This window comes from Lagopus muta, chromosome 1 (genome assembly GCF_023343835.1).
Source record: "Lagopus muta isolate bLagMut1 chromosome 1, bLagMut1 primary, whole genome shotgun sequence".
In the NCBI taxonomy this organism is placed as follows: Eukaryota; Metazoa; Chordata; class Aves; order Galliformes; family Phasianidae; genus Lagopus; species Lagopus muta.
The window spans coordinates 38,762,097-38,789,198 of record NC_064433.1 but is presented as its reverse complement, the minus strand read 5'-3'; the positions used below and the strand labels follow the sequence as shown (position 1 = coordinate 38,789,198).

The 27,102-nt window shown below is 38.1% G+C and overlaps 1 protein-coding gene across 2 annotated transcripts in view; it reads right to left on the bottom strand.

The window, feature by feature from the left end:
* SYT1 (synaptotagmin 1) overlaps positions 1-27,102 on the bottom strand; it is a 337,749-nt gene that overhangs the window by 104,638 nt on the left and 206,009 nt on the right. For both annotated transcript variants that reach the window (XM_048934819.1, XM_048934815.1), the window contains exon 4: positions 16,771-16,962. In XM_048934819.1, coding sequence (XP_048790776.1) covers positions 16,771-16,942 — 172 coding nt within the window. In that variant the 5' untranslated portion in view covers positions 16,943-16,962. The remainder of the gene's footprint in view (positions 1-16,770; positions 16,963-27,102) is intronic.

Sequence of the window (27,102 nt, the reverse complement as noted above, 5' to 3'; positions counted from 1 at the left end):
TGGAGAAGTAGAGCATGAGTCCTTTCGATTGTAAATAGTTCCAGTAATTTCAGCAAAACTATGATGAACAATGTTTGTAGGACTAGGCCTTAAGGAGAATTTACTAATAACATAGGAAAAAAGCACTGGATCTTTTGATGGCATTACTTTAGCCTAGGTAGGATATGTGAGTTATTCATAGAAAAGGGTTATTCTGGTAAGTCACAACTAATTTTCGAAACAAATGTCAGCCTGAAATTGCTTATCAGTCACTTCATGGTATTTTTCTGTATGCCGGTTTGAAATTTACTCCATTGTAGAAACAAGCAAAAGGCATCTTCTGTAATTCAAAATCTACTTTAATGTGAGGTTTATGCACTGCATGGGCTGTCACAGAGGCCCCTGCACCAGAATGAATATGCCCACATGTGAACATGTGCACTGGTGGTTAAAGCATTGTGCACTACAATAAAAAGACTGAGGGTAACAGGGACTTCAAAAAAAACTGTGTTTTCCTTCTTTTAAATATGTAGCATAAAGAAAAGTTTGAATGGAAAAGCACTTTACTTTATGTGAGGGGAACTTTATTCTGGTCTGCATTTTCTGAATGTTGTATTTTATCTAGGTATCACATATTTACTTAAAAAATGAGAAACAGACTGTAAAGTATAGTTATTTTTACACCACAATTTGATTTCAGTGCAATTTGCAGCTTTTAGAGTGTGGTACAAACATATGGCTATAAATGCAGTTCATCAAGGACTTTGCATTTACTTATTTTACTCTTCGATATTTATTATTTTGTTTACTCATTAGTTGTTATTTATTTATTGCTTGTGCATTCTTAGTTATTTATTATCTTTATTATCTATCTTGCATCTTTTTGTATTACTGTTCTCCTATGCTAGCTTAATACGTAATATCCATAACACAAACTACTTCTATTACTACTATTAGTACTGCAAGCTTAGTCACTTGAGAATTTTCTTTAAATCAGCACAGACACCTTAAATGTAAAATGGTAACTTATATATCACAAAAAGCTGATAAGATACAAGATACAACAAGATGTAAATTAGTTTTAAAAACAGCACAGTATATCCAGTGCAAAGTTTCTAACATCTTGCTGTATTTTCAAGGGCAAAAGAAAGTAGCAAAATCAGTATTAATTTGTTCAACTCTCTCAGAAACAAATCTGTGATTATTTCCTTCACTTTCTGATCGCTGACGCTGGCACATCACTCTGCAGCACAGCAAAATTAGGACTGACTTGGTAAAAACTCAAATGGGGTTTCCAGGAACTAAGAGATAAGCAGCTCATTCTCAATGTCAGTTTAAGTGTTTCTGATCAGACTTGTCACAAACTCCCAGATCTGCTCGGTAGTAAGGAGTCTGTCCTTGAGCTGAACAGCTTCAGAGTCATGGCTACATGCAGGAACAACATACTGTCTGAGAAGTGCAGTTGGCAGAAGTAAAAGTGGGCTTTTCAATTATATTTTTATGGTGAAATGGTCCTTTAATAAGGATAAAATTTTTGTCTCCATTGCTGGCAAATTAGTGAGGTTATAAGGTAACATTTTTGTACTGTGACTAGCATTCAATCCATCCTAAATCATAAATAACGTACATTCGCAGTGCTCTCCCAGGAGACTCTACTAAAGCCAAAGCGCATACTTATATTTATTCAGGCACATCATGGTAGAGGTGACACTTGATAAAAAAGTAAGTCCTTCCCTGGAGCAGAGCTAAATGCCATTTAGTTCACTGCTGATGGCACAGAAATCAGACATCTCGACAACGGTTTCCACAAATCCAACCACTGAAAAGTTAAAAATACTGATACAACTAAGCCCTGTTTAACATCTCTCCACATAGTCAGTCAATATACTGTAATCATAACCAATATGTTAGACAATATGTTGATTGATAGCTCTTTTATCTTGTTATGAAATTGGTTTCTGACAGGCATATCCCATTCAAGTGGCTAGTAGTGACTTAACTGACCTCATATGCCTTCAAGGTAAGTCAGATCATGCCAAAAAAAACCTTATAGAAGACAGCACTTGAACCAGTTTTCCTTTGGCATCTCTCTAAACATGGCAGTGCTGAAATTTATCCTGGCTTGTCTCTTAATTTTGGTTCTTATCTGAGGTCTTTGCTGACTCCTGTTAACATTGCAGGGCCATACATAACACACTTTTCTGACTCTGCTTCCAAAATGTTTTTTGTCCTACCAGTAGTAAGTAGCAGCTGGAAAACACTTGGGCATGGATATGAGATTTCCAGCTCATGGGTCAGTGGAAGAATATGCCTGACATATATTAATGAAGTAAGGAACAACCACTGTCAGGAGCTTTGTTAGTCCTATGCAAAAAACTCAGCTAGTCCTGCCCTCATTCTTCTGCCATTATGACAAGAAAAACTGTGTATTTTATAGTACATTAGTCCTGACGTTACTAAAAAATAAAACATTCATATTCAGTCATCTGCTTTGATGGAAAGCTGAATGATTTTTACTCTCATAGCATGCTTTATGTGAAATAGAGAGAAAAGTAGAGAGAGATTGATTTATATTTATTCCTTTTCTTCAGAAGTACCCTATGGCAGACAGCCTGCAGAACAGAGCAGGGACTTGCACTGGCAGGGAGCCTTATGTCTCTCCAAGCCATATGTCAAAAAAAGTTTCACAGACCCTAACTTTTTTTCTATCCTCAAGCAGATACAGAGCCAGCTGTATTCTCCTAAAGTCTTAGCATTGCAAAACTGTTTCTTTCCAGAGAGGTAGGAGGCCAAAATGAGAGGAGAAGGTGGTGTCTGATGAGGGAACCAGCAGAAAGTAAGGAAAAGAAGCAGATGAAAGCTGGTGAGAAGAATTGCAGCTGTTTAGTCACAAATTTGTTATTATTTACTCTCAGATCACACATGTGATCTCATGTGCTTGCAAGCCATACATCTTGCCAACATAATCTGCAATAGCAGCTCTGATAGCATCAAATCTATTGATACGGAGATTGTGAAGAAATATAATTCCACTAATGGTCGTGTGTCTGGTGGAAGCAAATGTTGCAGCTTCTTGAAGAAGAAATTTCTAATTTTTCATTTTTATTTTATTAAATTAGAAAAATCAGTTTTAAGTTCACCTAGCATCAGGACAGGAACACAAATATTCATTTACAAGATCATCATTCTCCACTCCTCCGATGGCAGTACAATGGTGCAAAACCTTATTTTTCTTGTCTCATTAATATTGTGGGAAAGCAAACAATATCAGCACTGCTTTACTAGATCAAGTAGTTGAATGCTTCAGTCTGACAGTGGCTCCCAACCATCATTCTGACAATACCTAATGAGTAACAAACTGTTGTAACTCAACATCCTTACCATCTGGGATAGGCTCACTGAGTTTGGGAACTGAACAATAAGGCTAACAACAGTATTTCACTTATTTCAGTCCTGTGTCGAGGTATGTCCATTACAGCTTGTCTTTACCTCTTAAAAAGCAAACTAAAACAAAACCAATTTTGAAACAGAGCGGCATTATCAGACTTACTAATCTATTAAGTGATCAATCTCACCATGCATGACTGTGATCCAATGTATGTTCCTAGCATTTCATAGTTCTCAATTTCCTGATACAGGGAGAAAAGATTAAAGCAGCCTACCAAAACTGAGAATGATCCATAGTAATGCTGGCAATCCTATACTTTGTTTTGCAAGGAATGAATGGCTGGGGTTCAGCCACTGCAAAGAGTTTTGAACCCTTTGATAATCTGATGCTGACTTTCAGATGCTTCTCAGCATCAACTCTGAAGGGAGGGAAAATTTAGTGAAGCATCACATCCACTGCTTGCTTATTGCCACAGACACTCCAATACTCTCAGTGAACAGCTGAGAAACTCAGCTCAGTGAAAGTCACTGAAGTTCATGGATAACTTAGACCAAGAAGAAAGCTAAACAACATCATTTGCCAGAATCCTGGGCACCTCTCAGACATAGAAAGCAGCACCATAGTGGGCTGCTTTCCCCAAGTCAGTGATGCTGAGGAAAGTGGTGAGAACACTGGTGAACTGCTGTGCTTTGGAGGAAGCATAAAACCAGTGTTCTGAGCTTTTGTGGAGATGAGAGATCTCCTGGGATTTTCCTAAAAGGATTGTAATGCCTTATGGCCCTATCCAACTCTCATTAAACTAAATGGAAAGAACCTCAATCACTTCTGTGGAAATTGGATGTTTGCAAGGTTGGCCCAAATCCCAAGTGAGATAATTACATCCTTCCAACAGTTTCCAATGTAAAATTTCAGTGTCCCCCCCACCAACGTTCTCAACTGATCAATTAAACTTTTTCTAAATGCTGTCTTTTTTTGGTCAACAATAAAGAAAATGTGTGTCGTGGTAATAAGCAATGTGACAAAACGGGGTACAACTCTCAGCAAGCAGCCTACTACACTGAAGTGGGAGAAAAACAAATTATGCTGATATTATGAAAACACAAAATTTGTTGCAACCACTGCACATATGTGTAGTACACATCTCTAAAATTTCACTAGTTATAAACTTCTAAAATAAACATAGCTGAAGTAAAATTGATGTATTTTAAAGTACAAACACACATAGCAATTCATTAGATAAACTGCAGCATGTGTTAGAAATGTATTTACAGTCTTGATCCTCCATACCAGTACACCATTTGCGTGTAAGAAATTTAATTCAGTGGACTGTTTGGGAGCTTAAAGGTACATATCTAAATACTGGATCAAACCCTTTGAAATTGTGCAATCTGATGTGTATCATTTCAGTACCTCAGCTCAGCCTACATACGCAGACTATACTTGCAGACTACATCAAGTGAGAATGTACTTCTGTTACCTTTTCTGTTATTTAGAGGAGTGGAGTATGTCAGTCAAGAAAATGACTTGAAAACTAGAAAAGACATGTTCACCAGCTTGCACTCTACCTCTACTGCAGGGTTCAGCTAGCTGCTGCCATCAGGGATTTGATATCACGAATTATTTTACTTAACACTGACTCAGTTGAGGGGCTTGTTTGTTTTTAAGGAGGATATATTTTCCGTTCTTTTTGTTCCTACCAGGAATTTCCGGGTAAATATTCAGTTCACCGGAATGAAAGTGCTTTATGTCATTATCGTTATAAAACCATACTAGCTTTCTTATTTTAGGTGGCAGTGGGAGGCAGTAGTAATGTTGGACGACCCATGTACTGTGCAGAATCATATCACAATCGTCAGAAGTTGCTTAACAAAACAAGCTGTTGCAAATCAAGGATTTTGCACTGCTTAAACAATTCGGTTAATGCACTAACTGAATAAAAGAAAGATTTCTGTAAATAGTTTCCCTCTTCTGTCTCTTGCTATACACCTATATTTACATCAAAAAGCAGTATCTGCAAGTATTTTTGTACCATATAACCACAGTTAGATAAATGCATGGCTATTGCAGAATAGCAGCCAATGAAGAGATATTTGACATTTTTTCATGCTACTTTATCATCACGGCTGTTATGCGCTTAGTTCAGATAATGTTAAGCTTTCTTTTTTGCCCTCTGTTCTTGACCCCGCTTCCCCTCTCAGTACTGTTTTCCTTCATCTTGAGCACCTTGCTGTCCTAAGACTTAAAACCATTAATAAATATTTCAAGAGGCAAGATGGTTTAGAAATTGGTATTCTGGAACAGATTCATATGAAGTGATTACCATCACAGAGTTGCAATCTAAAATGCTACGCTAGACTGAAATTTATGAATAGTAAGCTTGCCTTATCTTCCTCCGTCCTCCTTGCTTTGCCCATGCTGCAAGTAAATCTGCACCCATGGCATAATAGCAGTAAACAACTGGCTCCTGGACCAAGACCTGATATTTCAGCTCAGAGTATGTATTTGCTGAAAACTGGATACTGAGAAACCATGACAAAATAGATGTCTTTCAAGGGAATGCAAGGTTTGAAACCTAAAGAAGAAATAACTCTGAATACTCTATTAGTAAGCCAATTGCTTGTGCTAATTTTTTTAAGTGAGTTCTGTAGGAGAGAATTGTTTATAAATTCATAAATGAAATAAAGAAAGAAAACAGACAATTCAATGAATTCTGGCAAGGAGGGACCATAACATTTTTTTAAAGAAAGGAATAATTCTTAAATCAATTTTGTTGATGAAGAATGTATTACTTCTCTATAAACTGTTTTCAGTTTAAAAAATCTGATGCCTATCCTAATCCTGGAAGTTTTCTGCCTGCTGAGAACAGCCACATGACGGATGGACCTGACTCAGCTCTAGGGGGTGAAAACATCCTGTATGGAAATGACTTTCAGTTCTACTTGCAGCTCACCAGCTTTAGGATATTCCTTTTATCTTCCTCATCAAGGAACTGCCATCCCTTCTTTATGATGACAAACAAATGGTTTGTGTAGGTGCTTCAAACTGACAAGATAGGAACTGAGAGCAAAAGCTGAAGAATATTAGACTGTAGCCTATAACATCTGAGTTCCTGCTGTTCCTGAGACTGAAGGGGATCAAGCTGGAAAACTAACTTGGGTCTGCCTTTTCTACAGCAATAGCTAGAAAACAGACACAGGATTCAAGGGATCTGACTGCTTAGCTTAGTGCAGGACGCTTATTTAAGAGTAGGGAGTCTTAAATATTCAGCGTTATTTCACAGCAAAATACTTATACTATCCTTCAGCCAGGTCTCTGGTCCTGCAAGACCCCACGCTCTTCATTGGATTAAGTACTCACAGGAGAGAGTGAACCTAATGTTCTCAAAAACGGGTCTGTAAGTTTTCAGGCTGTGAATCCACCTGTAATAAAAGCCTAGAGCTCTTCCTGGATGTCAAAGTCTGTCAGAGCAGTATGGTTTCAAGTACATCTCCTTCCAGCTGAAGGAAGCTTTTGGGTAAGCTGGTCCTCCTGTTGCCGAGTTGTTCTCAAGAGAAGTAAAGCATTTATCTTGAAGGTGTGAACCTGATTCCCAGATAACCTGTCTCTTGAAACTTCACCCCAACCATTTCTGGCGCTCCTTTTAAGATGTGGGCCGAAATACCTTTTCCATTCAAAAGAACAAACCCCGTCTTTCATTTTGGTGGCTCTCACTGCAGTAGAGAGACAGTGCCAGCTACAGTACTGAAACATGCCCCAGATGATATAGGGGCTGTGAGCAAATTAGGGAGCTCTTGCTGAAGTTGATAATTAAGATTAGAGGCAGATTCAGAAACCTGCACAGGAGTAGGCAGATGGCTGGCTCAGCTGCCAGCTGGAACTCAGCCTTCCTGAGGCAGCTGCTCAAGTTCAGCAGCACAGGCTCCTTTTCTGGAGTCACAGAAAAGTCTACCCATACCAAGAGCTGCCTGAAGATTTGAGGCCATCTCCACAGCTTGTGCAAACTGTCCGTGTGTTCTGGAAGCAGTAGAGACTATCTCACATAGTTCAATTCAAGATTTTGCTTGAAACACAGGCAGGCCTAAAAAGATGAAAAGAATGACAGAATTATAGAATCATAGAATCCTCAGAGTTGGAAGGGACCTTTAAAGAATGCAGGAAAGGATGCCCTATGCACCTACAGCATTCCTGCAAGCTCCTGCTGATTGTCAGTGGCTTCATATTTTACCCACCTTGGTGATGCGGGCTTGATATCTTAAACACTTCATATATCAGTAAATATATTTTTGTCTCTTTAAAAAAGTTTACTTTAGAAAACACATATCAACCAAAGTAAGTAGGATGTTAAATATTTATAATCCCTCTGAAGACTTCAGTTCAGATAATTCTCAGCAGCAAACCCAGTACAAAGCAGAATTATTAACTACAACAACAAAGGATGACATTTTATTGTTAATCTGTGCCAATTTACAACAGTGCCTCAAAATAACAGAGGCTTCATTATCTGCTTACGGTTTCTATAAAATGCGCTAGAATACCTCGTACCTTCCTATAATGCCTAGGCACTAGTCACAGAGCTAAGGATGGAATATCAATCTTAACAGTAATTCCTGTATTTTCATTGCCCTTTTATACCATGTATTTTTAAAGCAAATCTATTAAACGTAGTCCCAAGTGCTTTTTTCCTTTTATGAAGTACACTGCTGAGAAGCAATTTTTAAATGTAAAGTGGAGAACAATTGTTCCATGAACAATTATGGAGCATTTTCAGAACAAAATTACAAACTGAATTATAACAGATAATGGGTAATTTCTGTAGACACTTCATCTGCAGGTAAGTTAGAGAAAGACTAGCAAGTATTGTGTTTATTTTATGTATGTAAACATAATTTTATTGCACACTTCTCCTCACACAAAATAATGAAACTTTAAGATACATTCCCAGTACTGAAAGGAAGCCAGTAACTATGTTCAGTTTTCTGCTTGTAAATTGAATTCTCTACTCGATTTATAGGGCACTGCACAACTTGACATATCTATAGTGCAATAAAATCACAGGATTCGGAGTCCTTGTAACATATAAAATAATAATCACAGTGATGGGCTACAGGAGACCCTTGGGGGTATTCTGCACCCCTTGTTAAAAATTGGGTAAACCAAAGGTAGGTGCTCACCTCAGTTGCTGTTTTAGATGACTTTTATCCCCATGGATATAAAAGTTAATCTGTAAAGCTAAGGAGGGGTTTGTTTTCTTATATTTTGCTGAATGCTCTCAGCAACATGTATTTTACAAGGGAACTTGCTTCTCCTTCTCTCAGATTACACAACTCAAAACCAACTGCAATTTCTGAAAATGATGTTTCAGACACGTCATCAATAATGAACGATTCTGTTTGACACTGAGGTTATGTACCCATTACACCTCTGTTTAGCAGGCAGCATTTCCTCTCAAACAGGACAGTTATGTTCTCAAGGTGCTGCACGTGGGTTTAATGTGCAACAGGTCCCCCTGTGCTGGGGATGAAGCTGGTACTCAAGGTCAGGCTGCAGCAGTCTGCTCGTGTCCCTCATGACAGAACTGACCATTATGATACCAGCAGAGTGCAATGCAACAGGATCTCAGACCACACACTGCTCCTTCCACACAGAGATTTTCATCCATGTTCTGCTTCATCAGATCTTCAGTTCTGCCTCTCCACCCCCTCAGCAACTATTAAAATAGCTTGATTTGAAAGCTGTATTTCCAGGACTCCTAATTTCAAGCATTCAAAACATGTCAGGCCCTAAGAGTAAAAAATAGTATTCTGCCATCTTTAATTTCTAACATAACAAAGTTGAATTGGTTTTTCCTTGCCTCATGATTTTTGTGCTTTCTGGATTCATGTGGGCAGTGTTCTCTAGCTTCTCTCTACCTTTAGGTGGTCTAGACAGTTTTTTAATGCAGAAGAATTTTGAAGTAGTCATGTAATCACTGAACTCTGGGGCCGAGGGGTTCATGGAGAAATCGAAGTAATCTGAGATTTGCACTTAAATTGCTGTATTTTAGCAATTTAGAAGTACAGATTTTTCTCTTCTACTCTTGTACTGTAATACCTCTTTCTTGTACCTGATCTGTGTTCCAAAATAAATCTTTATTTATAATTCGCCAGTGTAAAGCAGCATGCATTTCCTTGGCATGATCAACTGTTGATGATTTGATGACAGGAAAAAAACAAGAAGACTTGAATTTATGCCTTCCAGATTCCTCCAGCACTGTTCTTTAGATTTGTCTGAAGACAAAAAATCTTCTCTTTATTTTTTCTGAAAACTCTCCTGACGTGTCCTCTTTTGGCAAGACACCTAAGCAGAATTTGCCAACATCAGGCTGCACCTAAGCTGAGTGCCCTGCTTGATGTAGCAATATATGCACGTGTATACACATATGCATATGTAAGTAGACATATATGTACAAGGGGTAATAAAAAATAACAGAATCACAGAATTGTAGGGGTTGGAAGGGACCTCTAGAGATCATTTGAGTCCTATTTTGTTTTGTTGACCCACAGTGTCAGAGGTTGGTGGTATGGCAGTAGAAGTTGAACCTTCCCACCAATATTCCATAACGTTTTGCTGCCAGGTGACAGATGGCAGCAGAGGGGCAGTCTGACAGAATGGCATCTGACATGGAGGTGTGAACAAAGCAAAGGTATGGCACTGAATTCCTCCATGCAGAAAAAACTGTCACCCACTAACATTCACTGACACTTGTTGAACATTTATGCAGAAAAGAACTTACTATTTATATTTTAAATATTATTATTTTAATTGTTATTATATTGATATTTTTTTTCCTAGGAAGATCTTAGGCCCTGCCTCACATTGGTATGGAAATCATAACTATTTGCTATGGAAATGCAAATAATAGTTATTACTGAGAACTTCAGTCTCATTTTTGGTATTTGCCTTTTTCAATCCAAGTTTGAAATCAGAAAGCAGTCTATTAGCACCATTTTGCTTCTTTTCTATGAGCTTAGGAAAAAAACCTGCCCTCCTGTCAGTGACACCTGTGTTCCAGAAATTATTACAAGCAGTGAAATGAATAGCCTGAATTTATTTTCTTCAAATGATCAATCTAGGAGCTTCATAAAAATTAATTTTCAGGAAAACTCCATGCACAAAACCATTAATTTTCTAATGACAGACAAAAGTCAGTGATATCTCCACCTTGAATCTTGATGCGAAAGAGGAATGAAAAACTAGGAAATTAATTTGGTTGCCATTTAAAGGGGATAGTAAGAACTCTTGATGCAACTGCAGCTGGTCACTCAAGATGGGCAAAAAGCAGAGATCCGTAGGAAAAAGAAATGGAGGTGTGTTTAGGATGACTTTGAAGGCAGTAACTTTAAGCTAAATGGATAAGCATATATATCAATAATTATTTTATTTTGCTGATTAACCTAAATATATATACAAGTCTGTATTTTAGATTATTAAGGTATTTTTTAGAATTAACCCAGACTTCAGTCTTACAGTTATTTTTACATTTTTATTAATTTCCTCTACAGCCTCCAGTCCCATTTTGTTTTGAGAGCTCTTCACAAACCCAAGGAGAGGTAAACAAACCTTTCTCTGCACAGCTGCAGAGTGTGAGACAAGTCTGAACAGAACGCCATTTTTCAGCCTGAATCATCACATCGCTTCGAGTTCCCAGTTTGGGGGACTATCAGTCCCTTATGCACAATAAATCAAATTTAGGAGTTTTGAGGCCAAATGGAGCTTCGAGCCAGCCAAATATTTCAGGTTGGTATAGAAATGTAGCTTTTTATCCAATTACTATGTAGGACACAGTAACTTCCTATTAAAGAGGTAATAATAGTATCCTGCATTGAAGGCATTCAGATATTGCAGCTATTCAGGATTATACCAGAAACATGAACAGAGTGTTATTATTAGTCAGACACTTGCTGGGATTTTATTGGTAGAGTTTTTGCTCTTTTATTTACCTCATCGGCAGAACAAGGTCTTCTGTTCATATAGGAATGTATTTCTAGGAAGTACATCAAGATTGCTTTGATTTCGCAAAGATGCTCGTTGAGTAAATTAACATTGATTAATATTAAGTTTTATCTTCATATGGTTTCTAACAGTACCTTGACATTTAAAGCATGCACTCAAAAGCTGTTGCTGTTTTGCATTCCTGTAATCTTGAAAAACCCAGAACTAAATTTTTCTAAGTATATGGCAGTTATTTTTTCTGTTGTCCATAGAGAATGGCCCAGATGGAAGGGCAGAGAGCGGGAGGAAAGAAATAGCTGATGTATATGATATAGGCTTTTAAGTGTAGGTACCACTTTCATAGAATCACTAAATGATAGAATACCCTGAGTTGGAAGGAGCCCATAGGAATCACCAAGTTCAACTCCGGGATCCACACAGGACCACCCAAAATTGAACTGTATTTCTGAGAGCTGACTAAATGCTCACTGAACCTTAAGGCCATGCCCATCTGTCTCCAACCCCCAGCTGCCCTCCCCTGATGCAGCTCCACGCTGTTTCCTGTCGCTGTCACACAGAGCAAAGCTCAGCGCTGCCCCTCCGCTCCCTGTGAGGAGCAGCAGCCGCCATCAGGCCTCCCCTCAGCTCCTCTGCTCTGCGCTGAACCAACCAAGGAACCCAGCTGCTCCTCTTACCTCACGCCCTCTATGGCGTTCACCATCATCATAGCCCTTTTTTGGAAACTCTCCTTGTGCTTCATGTCTTTCTTATTTTTTAGCTGCTTTGTTTTTCCCCCTGTTTAAGGCATCAGAATGGCACGTTTAAAATGAAAAAATGTAAAAGCTGAGATGGTATCTTTTTTCTGATTAACAGCTTAAGAATTCAGCTGATTAAAGGCAAACTGGGATGAAAAATATAAGAACCAATGAAGATAGAGTGAAGACAGAATGACTTTCATACCCAGTGCAGTTCAAAAACAACTGTACTGTGATTATGCAAATCAGCCACTCACGAAAATGCAGAGATTTACATAACGGAGAACAAAATTCTTCACAGTTATGCCTCAGTAAACTTACAGGATTCTTGCACTTTAATTGTGTGACTCATTGTAAGAAAATGATTCCACTCTCTTTATTCAGAGTGAAATATACGTTAGGAAATCACCATTTTGTATGATTTGTGTGTTTTTGGAAGCCTACCCTCTCCTGCCACAAAATTTGATATATGTGCTTCTTTAAAGAGAAAGAAATAAATGCAAAGCTAGGATTTCTGCTTGTATCAATCAAAAACTTAACTGGGTTTACATACTGCATCACTGTTCTTGTATCAAATGTATATTGATACAAATGGTCCCTTCCTTCTACTTGGAACTTCTATTTCCTCATTTCATTAAATTCATCATTTTTTGATAAAATAACTCTTTGCTGGTGCTTATATCAGGAAGGAAACATCAGTGTCATTTAAATTGCATAGACCCTATAGTGTAGTTTTGTAGATGAAATCTTAAAAGGAATCATATTTTTAGTTAGATAAATATGTCTAGCCTACTTAACTTGTGACATTTATGTGTTCTATAAAACATTATTTTTGAAAGATGACTGTCCTATTACAAGCCACATGGAAGGGACAGTTATTTATTCAGCTGGGTATACTTTGTTGTACCTTTATTTTTGTCATCACCGTTACTGGATTGTTTTGTTGTTGTTGGTTTTTTTTTTTTGTGTGTGTGTGTGTATAGAAACATGAATTGACATTACAGAATTTCCATGGAAATCCAGAAAGAAAAGACTATAAATTAGACCCTACTACAGGCGGGCTTTTCATGGCTGTAGGTTGATTGCAGGTGAGCTTTCTCACAATATGGCTACATTATATCTTGTTAGACATCCATTAAATCGTGATGGCTTATTTTTCATCTTCAAACATCTTAGGCAAAGGCTAAAACTGAAACTAAAACATGTAATTATTTCTCTCTTGCATACTGACAAAAAAGAAGTGGAAAAATGTCCTCTCAAGATAACCAGCAAGCTTTGAAAGACTCTCCTGTCAAGTAGGGATGAACACAAAACCTTTGGAAGATTTTAATGAGAAACTATATGAGATAAAAAACAAGCTGGTCCATACTTGTCTCCCATTGGCAAATAGCAGAAAATTGCTGACCATTGCATTTCTCTACTAAGTCTCAGACTCAATTTCAGGTATCCAGTCTAAATCTACCAGAAAAAATACTGCTCCAAAGTCTTCCACATGCCAGGAGTGTTCTTAGACCCAAGTATCCACACTATACCAAAAAGGCTGGTACACCATTTTTCTACTTCTTTTCTCTCTCATATGGCAAAAAATTGACAGAAAGACCCTCCAAAAATGAACTTGTTGGAATAAATTTATTTTCTGCTCTGAGAGATTCTAAAAAAATTTTGCAACCAGCTGGAAGAAGGAAGGTCTGATCATTTTTCTACCAAAATGAATTCTTCAGCTTTGTAACTGGCTAACAGCACCTCACTGAAAACTTCATACTGACATAAAAAAAAAATGGTAAGGAAATGTTATAATCTTCCGATAGGAAAATGAGGCGTCCTATTCTCCCACAGATCCAAGAGCTGCTTGTATCATCATGAAAATAATGCCTCCTATTTTATTATGTTTGCCCACAATATCAGAAGTGAATGATGGTATGGCAGTAGAGGCTGAACCTTCCTGCCATTACTCTGTTACGTGTTGTTGCCATGTGACAGATGGCAGCAGAGGGGCAGTCTGACAGTATGGCATCTGACATGGAAGTGCACGTGAAGCAAAAGTGTGGCACAGTTCTTCCACGTGGAAAAAAAGGCACCCACTCACAGTCCTTGACACTTGCTGAACATTTGTGGAGACCGAAGAGTGGATGTGAGCACAGTGAAGCAGTAGATGTTGTGTTTCAGCACTGGCAACAGTGACAGTGGGTCATCTCCAGTGGTGCAGATTTTTATGACCGTGGCATGCAGGTTCTTGTTCATTGCTGGGTAATATGCAAAGCTAATGGTGGTGACTATGTTGAGAAGTAGTGTTTTATAGCTGAGAATGTGCTCTATCAAATAGTGTTATAGTGCTTTTTGCATCTGTGGTAATACCCACGGAAATAAACAGAAAGCATTACTTTCAGAGTGACCTACTTACATTAAAAGTTGCACAGACAGCCTTGACCATATTTATTCCTTGAATTATTCCTTTAAACAAAAACTATGTTTAAAATAAAAGAGTTTTTTTTTTTTTTTTTTGTCTTTGAGGAATTCAAAGTAATAATCTCAAAACCAGAAGACATCAGTACTAAAAGCAGTGAAGGGTAACTGCTGAAGCAACATTATTACTGAAGGAAAAAGGAAGAAGCACAAAAACTAAGAGACAATAGGAGATACTTCAATAGTCTTAAGTTTGAAAGACTTTGTGCTTGTGTTTCAAGACAGGGACTTGGTGAAAACTTTAAGACACTGTTCTGTCAAAAAAATAAGTATGAGTTTCTTACAGCTAGGTGGGGAAAACTAATAGGAGAAGTTAATACAATTACAAATGATCAAGCTAGTCATTTACCACTATCTGGAAGAATGATCGAACAAAGGCAGCTATTTTGGATTAATTCTTCTCAGCTATGGCAGGATTACCAACAACCTCCATAGTTCTCTAAAGAAGCAGATTCCCTTTTAGTTTAACGTTACATTCAGAGTACTTCTCCATATTAGGAAAAGAAAGATGCAACACGTTCTGTTTGCACTCTTAGCAGAAGGCACCATATTTTATAATTGCTAAAATGTATTTCATCGTACGGTTGTCTTATGGCATAGTACACTTTCCTCTGAAAATAATTCAGTCACATGAAAGCAAGTTATTTCTTTGTATAAAAAAAGAAAAGATTTCTTTGGAAAGATTCTCAAAATGAGTTTCCATTTGTTTTCATTGTTATTTTTAAAAAGAAGGTAGCAGTGCATTCAAAATTCCTTTATTTTCCTAGCACATTTCCAGTTGTCCATATACTGGGATCAAAGCTTACAAAATAAAATAATAGTTACATAAAAGTTTAATTCACCTTGTTTATATAGAATGGGGAGCTGAAAATTAAAACAATATGGCTCAAACGCTGACCATTTCTCCCTCAGTGTCTCATTTTTTTTCCCTCTTTTTTAATTCTAGCAGTTTTGTTTCTCCCGTGATATCTTCGAGCAGTTTCATTTCAGTATGGTCTGCACTGGATTGTGCAGATTACCAAACTAATGACACATGGACTTCTTACCACTGTAACACATCTACTCCTGCAAGTGAGAATTTTGAGCAACGGAGCAAAGCTGTTTGTTATCAATTCTGCAAAAACTGCATCTGCCAGATTGCCAAGACCCATCTCAGAGATTAAAAAAATAATAGATTAATATTCCAATTTGTTTCCCGTCTTTATCGTTCATGCAGCATTTCCGTACACAAATGATAATGTTCTAAAAATGAAAAATACTTGAAAATATTTTGCATTTACATTACTCTGAAGTAAAAATTATTAGAGATTCAATTTCTCTGTATTGCCTGCTATGGAAGCACAGACACACATAGAGTTCAACCTCCATTTATAGAAAAGTGCCAACATTATCTGCTTGTATGATTTGGTTAAAAAAAGAAATTCTAACTTACATAAAATGATATGGAAAGTGCTGAGTTAGTTGCATATTTAACGCACATTAATGTGTGTACTAAAATATACCACACAGGTTCAAGCAGACTAATTATCATGAACAGCAGAAAGCTAACAAATATATAAACCAATGACTCAACTCTGAATCAACAATTTCTAGCAAAGACCGAAAGAACACTAATGACTTGAAACCTATTGACTTGATGGAAATATGAATTGGTACTTTTAAAATATCCAGCATAGGTCTAAGAACTCCTGCCAACAAAGTTCAATGACAGATCTCAAAGAATGACATTTTCATAGAGCTATCTCCTTGTTGGAAAGCCATTCTTTTCCCCTCCATTTCTAAATTTTCTAATCTCCAAAGGTACGCAGTACCTTTATTTTTACAAGACTTAAGAAGTTGGGTTGAATTTGGCTTTCAGGTAGTATGCATACACCATTTGGAATAAACATAAAACCGTTAGTGTTACTGTTAGGAAATACTTTGCTCCTTGGCCCCATTACCACTGTGAAGTCCTCTGGCCTGTCCAGTTTTAATGACCCAGCAGTAATTTATCAGTAAAAGTTGCAAAGATGATCTGAAATATCAAGAACAGTCTGAAATCCCATACGAGTTTGTCTCAGTATTTTCCACCACAATTAATTCTGAGGAGCTCGCTAAACTGAGTTTATCTTCTGATTATTTTAGCTTGACTTGAAAACATGTAGTACATTCTCTAAATAAACATCAGGACATTTCTGTTAAACCTAATCTGCCAGCAGAAGAAGTTTTACTCACATGGAATTTTGTTCAGTTCATTCATGAACTTCTCTTTTAACTTAGAAAATGCATCTTCTTTTCCTCCCCCTCCTCCAGGAGCGGCTGGCTCGGTGACATTGCTTGGAGGAACTGCTGCTACTGTGGTTGCTGGCGGGGCTGCCAGGGCCTCATGATGACTTTCACTCACCATTGTAACCCCTGTGGAAGCTGCTGTTGGAAAAACAACAAAAAAAACAACAAACAAAGAACATGTTTACATCATGAAAACAAGAGCAACAGCAAACTGAGAACATGCTTACATTATGAAAAAGGATCTCATATCAATCAAAGATGAAATAGGCAGGATATCGCTTGGTGCTCATGCTTACTGAGTAAATATGACCGTGTCAATGCACTGCTTCGCGTTCTTCATACAGTATTTATTAGAACAGAGAGAAAAGTCTCTTGCAGGGTTAATTTCAGCCAGAATCATTTTAGTGCTTAGTGTTCCTCTTCAATCACATTGAATTCTGAACCGCTGAAATTGAAAACTCAGAATTCTTATAAAACTCACAGAGATTTACCTTTTGCTCTTCAATTCTGAAAGTAAAGGCACAAAGGGTAATTAGTGCTCCCTCTGTGCAGATTTCACAATGATTTACAGAATTACTTACCTAGGAGAGTTACAGAAGTGCAAATTACAGCCAGAGTTTCAATATCAAACAAATGAAGTGATAAGGATGTAGTAAAAACACTTCATACCTCCCTGCCAAAGTAATAAGCTATTGTTTTATACTTAAGCAAGTTGTATATTAAACAAGAATTGATTTGCATCCATTTTTATCTTTATTTATTGAAGGCAATTTTCCTTCCAGATATTATGTGTGACATTTGCTACTGACAATATTCTGTTAAATTATTCACATGTCTCATTGGTGTATTCATGAAGCTATGACATCTGTGGGGTATCTAAATGCAGCCATACTGAAGAATCTGAAAGGCTGTCACAAGCATGACACATTGCCATATTTTTCATTTAATGGGCATTTTGCAAAACCTCTGCTTGAGCTTATGGTATGAAGCAAAGAATTTGGGGCCAGCGGGGTGAAGGTGATTACACAGTGCAACTTAAGTACTATCAGAAGATTGGCTGAAATGTTTACATTGGATTGAACACATTGTTCTGAATTTATGCTGCTTCCTAAATAGCACTAATCTGACTAATCATGCTTTGTTATTCTTCAGAAAACCAGAGGGAGAAAGAGTTTGAAAGATAACAAACACTCATTATTGCTCTGACTGCACAATTGCTCTCAGTCCCAAAAGAAACTTGGCCTTCGACCTTCTGCTGAGAAATTCAAACATCATGCAAAAAAGGCAACACATCAAAATTAAAGGGGCATAGGAGCATCTGACTGCATGCAACATGATAGACTGTGAACTTTCCTGCCCTACGTGACCACTTTCATAGATGCTGCTAAGTGTAACACTATAATATGATGGAAAGAGCAGCAATAACAGTGGGGTAGCAAAATCCTACACTGCAGCAAGTGAGGATATGCCTAAATGCAGCAGCTGTAGACGATGAAACAAAGAATCTGCTTATTCTGGGAAGGCCTCAACTAGGCAAGCATCTCCAGTAGGATATCCTTGCCTCCACTGCCAACCCTTAAATGAGGTCTGGGAAGGAGTGGATCTTGGCTCCACTCTCTCCAGACACTGAGGTGCACTGTGTACATCAGAGCTCCCCTGGTTGACCCTGCCTTCCCGTCAGGCTCTCAGTCACTGTTTCAAGCCGTGACTTAGCATTTCTGATATGTTGAGAGTGCTCAAATCACTAGATCCAAAAGAGGATTGGCTTTTTGTCCTTCAGCTTTTCTTGTGTAAGCCCTCAGTTAGGAAGATTCAGTGTGTGCCCAACTGCAGGCCAACAAACCTGTGGAAATCACCTGTCATTACACAGGGGTCTGCACATAAGTGTATTCTGGAACAGAAATCATCCTTCAACACACCATCTGAGTAAAAAGGTGTTTACTAAATAGAGGATTGGCCTTGTTCTGAAGAAGCAATTTGATGGATATTTGGCAGCAATTTTATTGAGGCAGCGCTGAATGAAGCAGTATTCCCTGCCTGCCCATTGCTTCTGCCTTTGTCCTCACAGTCTCTAGCCTAATATAAAATCATGTTGATGTTGACAAAGTACGTGTATGTGAGATAGCTACATAAATATTTCATACACATGCGGTCTTATCTATTTGCCTGTAACAACATGGAAGCAGTTTGCTATCTAAAGCAGACCAAAGCTGATGGAAAGATTCCAGTTAATATCCATGAACTTTGGCTCAAGCTTGATGTCTGTGAAGATTTCCCCCCTTGCCTCTCACAATAACTATTGAGAAAAACAGGTAGTGCATAATTTGTGTAGTACAGAATTACGTGCCAGCTCTTTCAGGCTAGGAGACTTTTTCCATATGCTCTGATGAATGCCAAACACTATGAAGCAAAACACGCAGAGCCATCAGCTGTAAACATTAATGCTGTTTTATATTATAGCATTTTGTCAGTGAATGTCAGTTACATCAGAAGAAAAGTTGTATGATATATCATAATTAAATCAAAATTAAATTGCTTAATTATAATATATTGGTTAATTATTTCAGGCCTGGCAGTCGACTATTTTATTTTATAACGGAAGACACAATTTGCAGTGATGACTTTCAGCTAATTAAAAATTAAGGCAAATGTAATTTATTTGCTTCTAGTTTTGGAGCTGTATTTTGAAAATATATAGAAAGAATAAATTTGGAGTGCTACATTTATTAAAAAAAAAAGGAAAAGGTAACAAACTACTGTATTTCTCTGATCTCCAGGAACAATCCTCAGCAGAGCCCTAGTGCAGATAGAGGTTACTACATCTAATGAGGCATGCACAAATGCTTTGAGACTTGCTACAGAGCCTTTGACCTTTACACGCCAATGACACTGTCCTGATATTTTAAATAGGTGTGAAGAGGCTGAAGAAGCATCTCCTCCCTGAAAAAGCTGTCTGCAGGAAAGAATTTTCTGAAGAGCACATGCTCACACCCTCACACAGATAACATCTGATAGCTTCTATTATTGTAATGCTGCAGCTTCCCACCATAATGGTATAAACAGTCATATTATTAGAGACTGCAGAGTACTGGATAATTAGATTTAAATTGGCCTTTTACAAGAAAAAAAAAGAGGTTACTTTAGTGCTGCAGTGCATTGCTAAAGGTAAAGATCTACAAAAGATGAGCAGATTATCTGCCATTTACGAAATGGCAGTTGCAAGCAAAAATTTCTTATAGGTTAAAAAATGGAAAGTCATAGAATTCAATTATGCTTCTAGTGTGGTGTTCACTACTGTGATGATACTGCCAGTCATGAAACAATACGTGTTGCATGTATAACATGCAGTCATAAGGAAGAGCACATTTATGGTCATAAATAAAATACCTATTTCTTTTACATGCTTCTATAAAACGCAACACAGAGCATAGTCCCTGCGCATGCTGACTCTTTGGTATACACTGCCCATCCTCAATAGTGCCATAAAATCCTTACGAAACAGTTGTGAAGCAAACGAACAAACAAACCAAACCCCTGAAAAAACACATAGAACACGTGGAAGTAATGCCTGTCATTTCTATACAGAAATAGGCAAGTGTTGACTGAAAATGCAGACATGGTGATTTAAAGCCTTGAGGAAGTCGGGGATTTAGAACCCTACTGTTCCCTAGGCAAGAAAAATCCTGACAAAAATGACTATCAACTCCAAAGCCTACAGAATTTCTACATCATTTCCTCTGAAAAAGAAGGATCTGAATAATTTACAAATGCACCCTGGAGATTCACAGAAAGGAATATATTTTCTTATGGAGGTACAAAGTACTGGCTGACTGCCTCTGCATTCTGGTATGGAACGTGCTGGTGAGAAACTTGTTGGAAGACACCTCTTGAGAGAGGAGTAAAGAAGAGAGTCAGACTTCAGATGTGGCTGATTACAGAGCATGAAGTAGCCTCAGAAAAACTCGTGTTCCAGGGGCAACAACTTCTCTTTGCAAACATTCAGACCTATCTGAAGTGGGACGTGCTCCACCTGGAAGGACTAATCCCAGGGGAAACTGATACCTGTTTTAAATGGTTTATGAAAAATAATCTGAATAATGTGACAGCATTAATGAGAGACATATGGAATGTTCACACTGATTCCTGTGAAATTCTTCAGGATATGGAGTGAAAGCAGAACAGTGTACCATCTTGAGCAGGCTCCTCAGGGCAGTGGTAACAGCACCAGACCCACTGAAGTTCAAAAATTATTTGAACAATGCTGTCAGACACAGGGGGGTCCAGAGGAGGGTGACTAAGATGATCAGAGGGCTGGAGCACCTCCCCTATGAGGACAGGCTGAGGGAGTTGGGCTTGTTCCACCTGGAGAAGAGAAGGCTGCGGGGTGACCTCATTGCAGCCTATCAGTACCTGTAGGGAACCTACACCCAGGAGGGGAGTAAACTCTTCAAAAGGGCTGACAACAGCAGGACTAGGGGAAATGGTTTTAAGTTGAAGGAGGGAAGATTTAGGTTGGATGTTAGGGGGAAGTTCTTTACTAGGAGAGTGGTTAGGCCCTGGAACGGGCTGCCCAGGGAGGTTGTGGATGCCCCGTCCTTGGACGTGTTTAAGGCCAGGTTGGACGGGGTCCTGGGCAACCTGATCTGAATGTGTATGTTTGGTGGCCCTGCTAGGCAGGGGGGTTTGAACTACATGATCCTTGAGGTCCCTTCCAACCCGGGTGATTCTGTGATTCTGTACCTTCCAATCTGTGATATTCTATGATTCTGTGATCTTCTGCCAAATAATGGAGACTTTTATACTAGAATTAAAAAAAAAAAAAAGAATGGGGAGAAGGGAAATGACAGCAAAGAGAGTTTGTATGGTTCCTATGTGGTTAACTGACAGCACATACACCTCAGCAGATATCGAAGGATTTAGTGCATACTTAATCCTATGGACAGAAATTTTCTGCATGGTGTATTTCAGTCAATATAATTTTGCTTACTTCTTCCCTTACTTGCTGAATACAAACAGGATACAGTGAGATGGTGAGTAGGTCAGACATCCCACGCTGACCAGAGGAGGTACCATGAGGTATTAGAGACTGTCCTTTTACTTTATTGCTGCTCAGATTTTTCTGCCGTAATAAAAATTGAAATTATACAAATGTAGCGTTGCAGTGAGTAACTGTGTAAATTCTCAGAGGTAACTGTCACCATTTATTCAGTGCATATTGCTGTAGCTGTAACAGCTGCAGTCACTGCACGTCCATTAGCATGCAAAGCCGTAAACTGGCATCTAGACTGCTAAGTGGTATTTCCTGCACACCTTTATCTTTTCAGCATCCCAGTAGTTACATAAAACTTGGAATGTGATCATGTTATCTGAGAAAAAAAAAATCACACAGAAATATCACTCATATTATTGTGTTATTTTTGTTTGCAGCTGCCATGCACTGAGAGGAAGAAATAATTGGCTTTCAATGGTACTATGGCCAGGTAAGTACCAGAGAAAGATCTGACACCACAGTGAAAATTTACCCTACTCCATTAGACTGTTTTAATGAAATTAATTCATCATTAAGAAGATGGGAACATTACTAGAATGTCTAAAGATATCTACAATAAACGATCTCTTCCTAGATTGAAGCATTCTGGGATGTTAATAATACATTTTATACTCATTCATTTTCTTACTAATGAAATATGCTATCTTTCTAGCTTCAGTAATAGACATTTATTTTTAAAGACAAGTTCAGAAAAGAGCCTTTCTTGGCTTTTTCTAAAGATGGTTCTGTAACTACATTTTCAGAAGAATGGAAGGTCACAGTAAAGATGACATATCAAAACAGCCTTTTTACCACTACCACAGAGGCTTACAGTGCAATCCATGTTTAGTAGTGCTCAGGCCCAACATGTCATGGGAATAAAAGGTTTGATGAAGAACTTGGATGGGATAATTCAGGTGCCCCCCCATGCCGCTCTGGATGCACAAGTACGGCCCCAGCAACTGCTCTTCTACACCCCAAACTGCCTCTCTGCCTCTCTTTGAGTAAAGAAGACACATTTCTACTGGTGCCATATGTAAAACATGAGTCCAGCTGAAACTTTCTAGATCCCAGTTGTGCATTAGCTCTGTAAAACTGTTTTCTAATGCTCACTGCTAATATCACATCAACACTTTTGTTGTCCTGACTGAAAAAGCATGACAAATCACCTAAATCTCTCCTACATTCCATGGCGACTTTATTGCTGAGGTTTAGAAATGTTGACGTGAGCGGAGTGCTGCCACTGTGGAGCAGGACAAAGGAACACAGTGTTGTAGATAGGAAGCATCCAGGAGGTGGTTGGTCACTGTGGATGAAGACATGGCACACACAGAGGGGGGACCTCTGAGCACAAGTTTGAGCAACTCTGAGAGTGGCAGAAGACATCAGAAGACATACCAAGACAGGCAGCAGCACTGCAGCTCCAACATAGAAGAGCTTGGCAGAAATGCTTCATGACAGTTCATCAAAACTGTTAGTTGAGGGAGCCAACAACTGGTACTCTGGGTTATCTACAGCACAGTCCTGGAGCACGCAACAAATCTTCCCCTTATTGAGCATGAGCTCAGTATCAGTCTTCCAAATTTCCTTAAAACAGCAACAAATACTTTAGAGTAACAGATGAAAGAAAGTAACTTAATATCCAAATCAAAGTGTTTTCTTTTTTGTAGGCTTCTAGGAGTTTTGCTCCTCTGCTCAGACATCAGTTTAGTTATTATCTGAGGCGCTTCTGGCAGTGTAGCTGTCCAGAAGTTTTGTGTATGTAGATACGAATTTCACCTGTAGAACTTCTAACAGCCACACAAAGCATTCATGTCTGCACATTAGGGGATAAGAAGCACCTGAAAAGTCAGGAGAAAATGAAAACTGGTAAGATTCCCTGGCTAATATTCGTACTGAAAGTCTGTTACCTTAGCATGGCTTGAATCCAAACAATATCCCTACCTTTAGGTATTCTTCTTAACCTGATTCACTTTTTATTTGCTTCATAATTAAAAAATATAGCATATATGTAGGATAGGCATAAAATTGTCTCCAGTTGCCCATAATGATAAACATAAATATTTCATATAACTGAAATGATTAAAAAGTATGATTTTATCTCCAAGCATGTTTCAAAGCTAACCATATAATGTCACATGAAATTATCTGCACAGTGGAAAACAGTATTTTATAAGAAGCATGGACACTGACAATTGCAGTAAGACAAACTCCTCACTACATGGCCAAATATATGTTCTTCTCCCTCAGCTTCCTGATTACCCATTATTAAATAAGGTGGAACTGTTCAATGTACAGGGCTCCAAAATCTCTCATGCTGCAGAGTCCATGCAGGGGAAATGTTGCCTCCTGCAGAATAGTAGTCTGATGTAATCTGTGAACAGCTAATCACTGTGTGCTTTGCAGTACCAAGCAATGCAGAATGGTATTTTCATTTTTAACTTTAAACTGTTGATAAGATTTCTGTTAATTTAAGTGATAATAGTGAGGCAAATGCTAATTATTTTCCAGCTAAAAGCCGTAATTTTTTGACTGTGCTGCAAAGTTGCATTCCTTGATGCCGGAGCCAGAAAAGCCACAGCAGCTCACAAAGAAACGTAGCAATTGAGAGCAAGGAGCAATGTGGCAAGTCAAGAGTGGCAGGCCCCATGCACACGTTCACTGTATAAAATGCCTGTTTCCCTGGCTGCATTTTAAAACTGTAATTTTCCCCTAAGTACACAATATTTCTTAGTCATGCATTTCTTCTGACTTTTAGAGGTAATGGGGCTGGAGACAGGCCTGTCTCTCTGCATGCTGACACCGTGGTAATGTTTCAGCAGCAGTGAGGTTACCAAAACTGTCAAAGCATCAGAATATGTATAATTTAACCCCTCTGCCTTCCTCTACTGCTGCAAATGCTGCTTTAGAATGACTGAGGTCCTTGATACCAGCTAGAGTTATGAATAGGAATGAGAGAGAAACTGCAGCAATTTCCTCCCACATGATCATTCTGTCATCTTTCCCACTCGCATCTTGTTACCCGAAGCTGTAATCTGCATTTCTACTCCCCTGGTATTCACTTCCAGACTTCCCTTAAACAGCAGTGTAAGACAAAAGAATTTATATAAAAATTAGTGTTCAATTGCATTTACGCATGAAATTCTAATACAGTCCACAGAGAATTCTTCTCGTTCCAAAACCATTTTAAAGTAATCCTGCAAATAATGAAGTCCTTTGTATCAATAAAATCCTTGCTGTGTACACTGCAAAAAATCAATTTATATTCACATATTTGGCTACTGTCCGATCAATGTCTCTAATAAAGCCTATAGCTTGGGAAGTGTCACAGAAATTTGCTGTGATGTGGAAGATTCATAAGAACAAAACAACAGAAATCATAAAATAATATGGAGAGGGATGCTATTAACATTCCTGGCTTGATATCTTTGACTTTTCCTTGTGTTGAGATTCCCTATACACTGCAATTTCAGCACTCAGTTATCATGGGATTAGTGAAATTAATTAGGAACATGCAGGAAGGTACATGCAGCAAAGAGCAAAATGGAGGAACCTGAGATGTGCAGTTCACTGCTACCTCACAGTTTAGTTAAATCTTGGGTTTAGGTTGTGAAATAATTGGCAACTTTGAGTGTGATTCTGACAAGTTACTATATAAAAATGGCACCTTCCTTCTGAAAAAGATCTGCTCTCCATGTATATTCAGTCATTTACGCTGAATTTAATAAGTAACACATTCCGAGTTCAACTTTGAGTGCTTTTTTCCCTGTTACATCTCCAGTATAAAAAGCTAAGAGAAAATGGACTTTATTCCTCCTGTGCATCATGAATACAATTATTAACTAAATTTCAAAGACCAGTTGATTACTGTGAGACCTGTGAGAATTACTGCAGATTACAGTTATACATGAAAGCACAGGATTATATTTTACAGTCAGGCACATGAAGTTTGGGCTGCATTACTGCTGGTAGGTGGGAGAAGGAAGGAGTTCAGCTGGTTTTTCAGACCTCAGGATAAAATTACGAGGCTGGCATTTAGAAAAATGTAAACAATTGGTATTTGGCAGTAAGGCTCCAGGATGTGTCACCTAAATGTACTAATGGGAAAAATACTCACATGTGACTGAACTACGTACATCAAGCTTTGCAAATTCTGTGTGATAAAGGATTCAGATTTTTCAGACACACACATTCTAGACTTAAAAATCTCAGGATCAATCACGCTTTCTTCAACCACATCAGAGCAGCAATGAAATAATGGTCAACCTGGCAAAGCCACCAATGAAAGCTGACTGGCTGTGACAGGTTCTGGAAATTGCAGCTACATGGAAATTATATTTCATGAACACGATCAATCCAGGAAAGAAGAGCATGGGGCGCAGGAAGCATCCGCAATGGGATTTGTTTTTAAAGTTAAAAATAAAATTAAAAAACATCCTGATATTTATGGTTAATTACTATGCTTACTCTCCGAAGGCAGTCTTATCAGCTCGCAGAAAGAGAAATAGTTGAAATTGGAACTAATTGTCCCATAATGACTGATACTTTTTCCTGCTGTTGAGAATGATATGCCATCATCCAATAGCTTTCTGCACACAGCGGGAGAGAAAATTATCAATCAATTACGAGACAATTAATTCCTAACTTGTAACATTTTTCTACTGAAAAGGAAAAAAAAAGATCCTAATTTGAGATTAAAAATTATGCATTCCCTATAGCGTTTTGGAAAGCTGTCTCTTTAAAAGTTGTCCTTGTAAATACCTCAAATTATTTTCAACATTTCTAAGCCTGAACTGAGACAGTTTATAAAATCTTAGTGCAAACATTATTCTGTTTTCGTACGACAGTTTCCTGTTCTGCAGTTATTTCTATAGGTGAACAATTTAGCAAGGGTCCCATTCACAAGAATTTTGTATCTAACTCACACATGAACAATACTAAAGAAAACTATTTCAAAATAAATGTAAAGAAGTAACAAAAGTAAATGAAAAAAATAAAAAATACTTGGATTTTTAAAATTCTATTACAGTTAAGGACTGAATACCACTAGGGATTTTCATACATTTAAAAATTTGAGTTTCTTCACACATGCAAATGCCCATTGTGACCCATCCCTCTATACCAAAGAAGGCCCTTTGCATTTTGGCCTAAGGCTTCCTTCAAGAGGGAACTTCCTCATCACCGACTCTTGCACACAATGGTGCTGCAGCCTCTGCTTGTGCTCTGAAAAGGAAGAATCATCCCTGTAC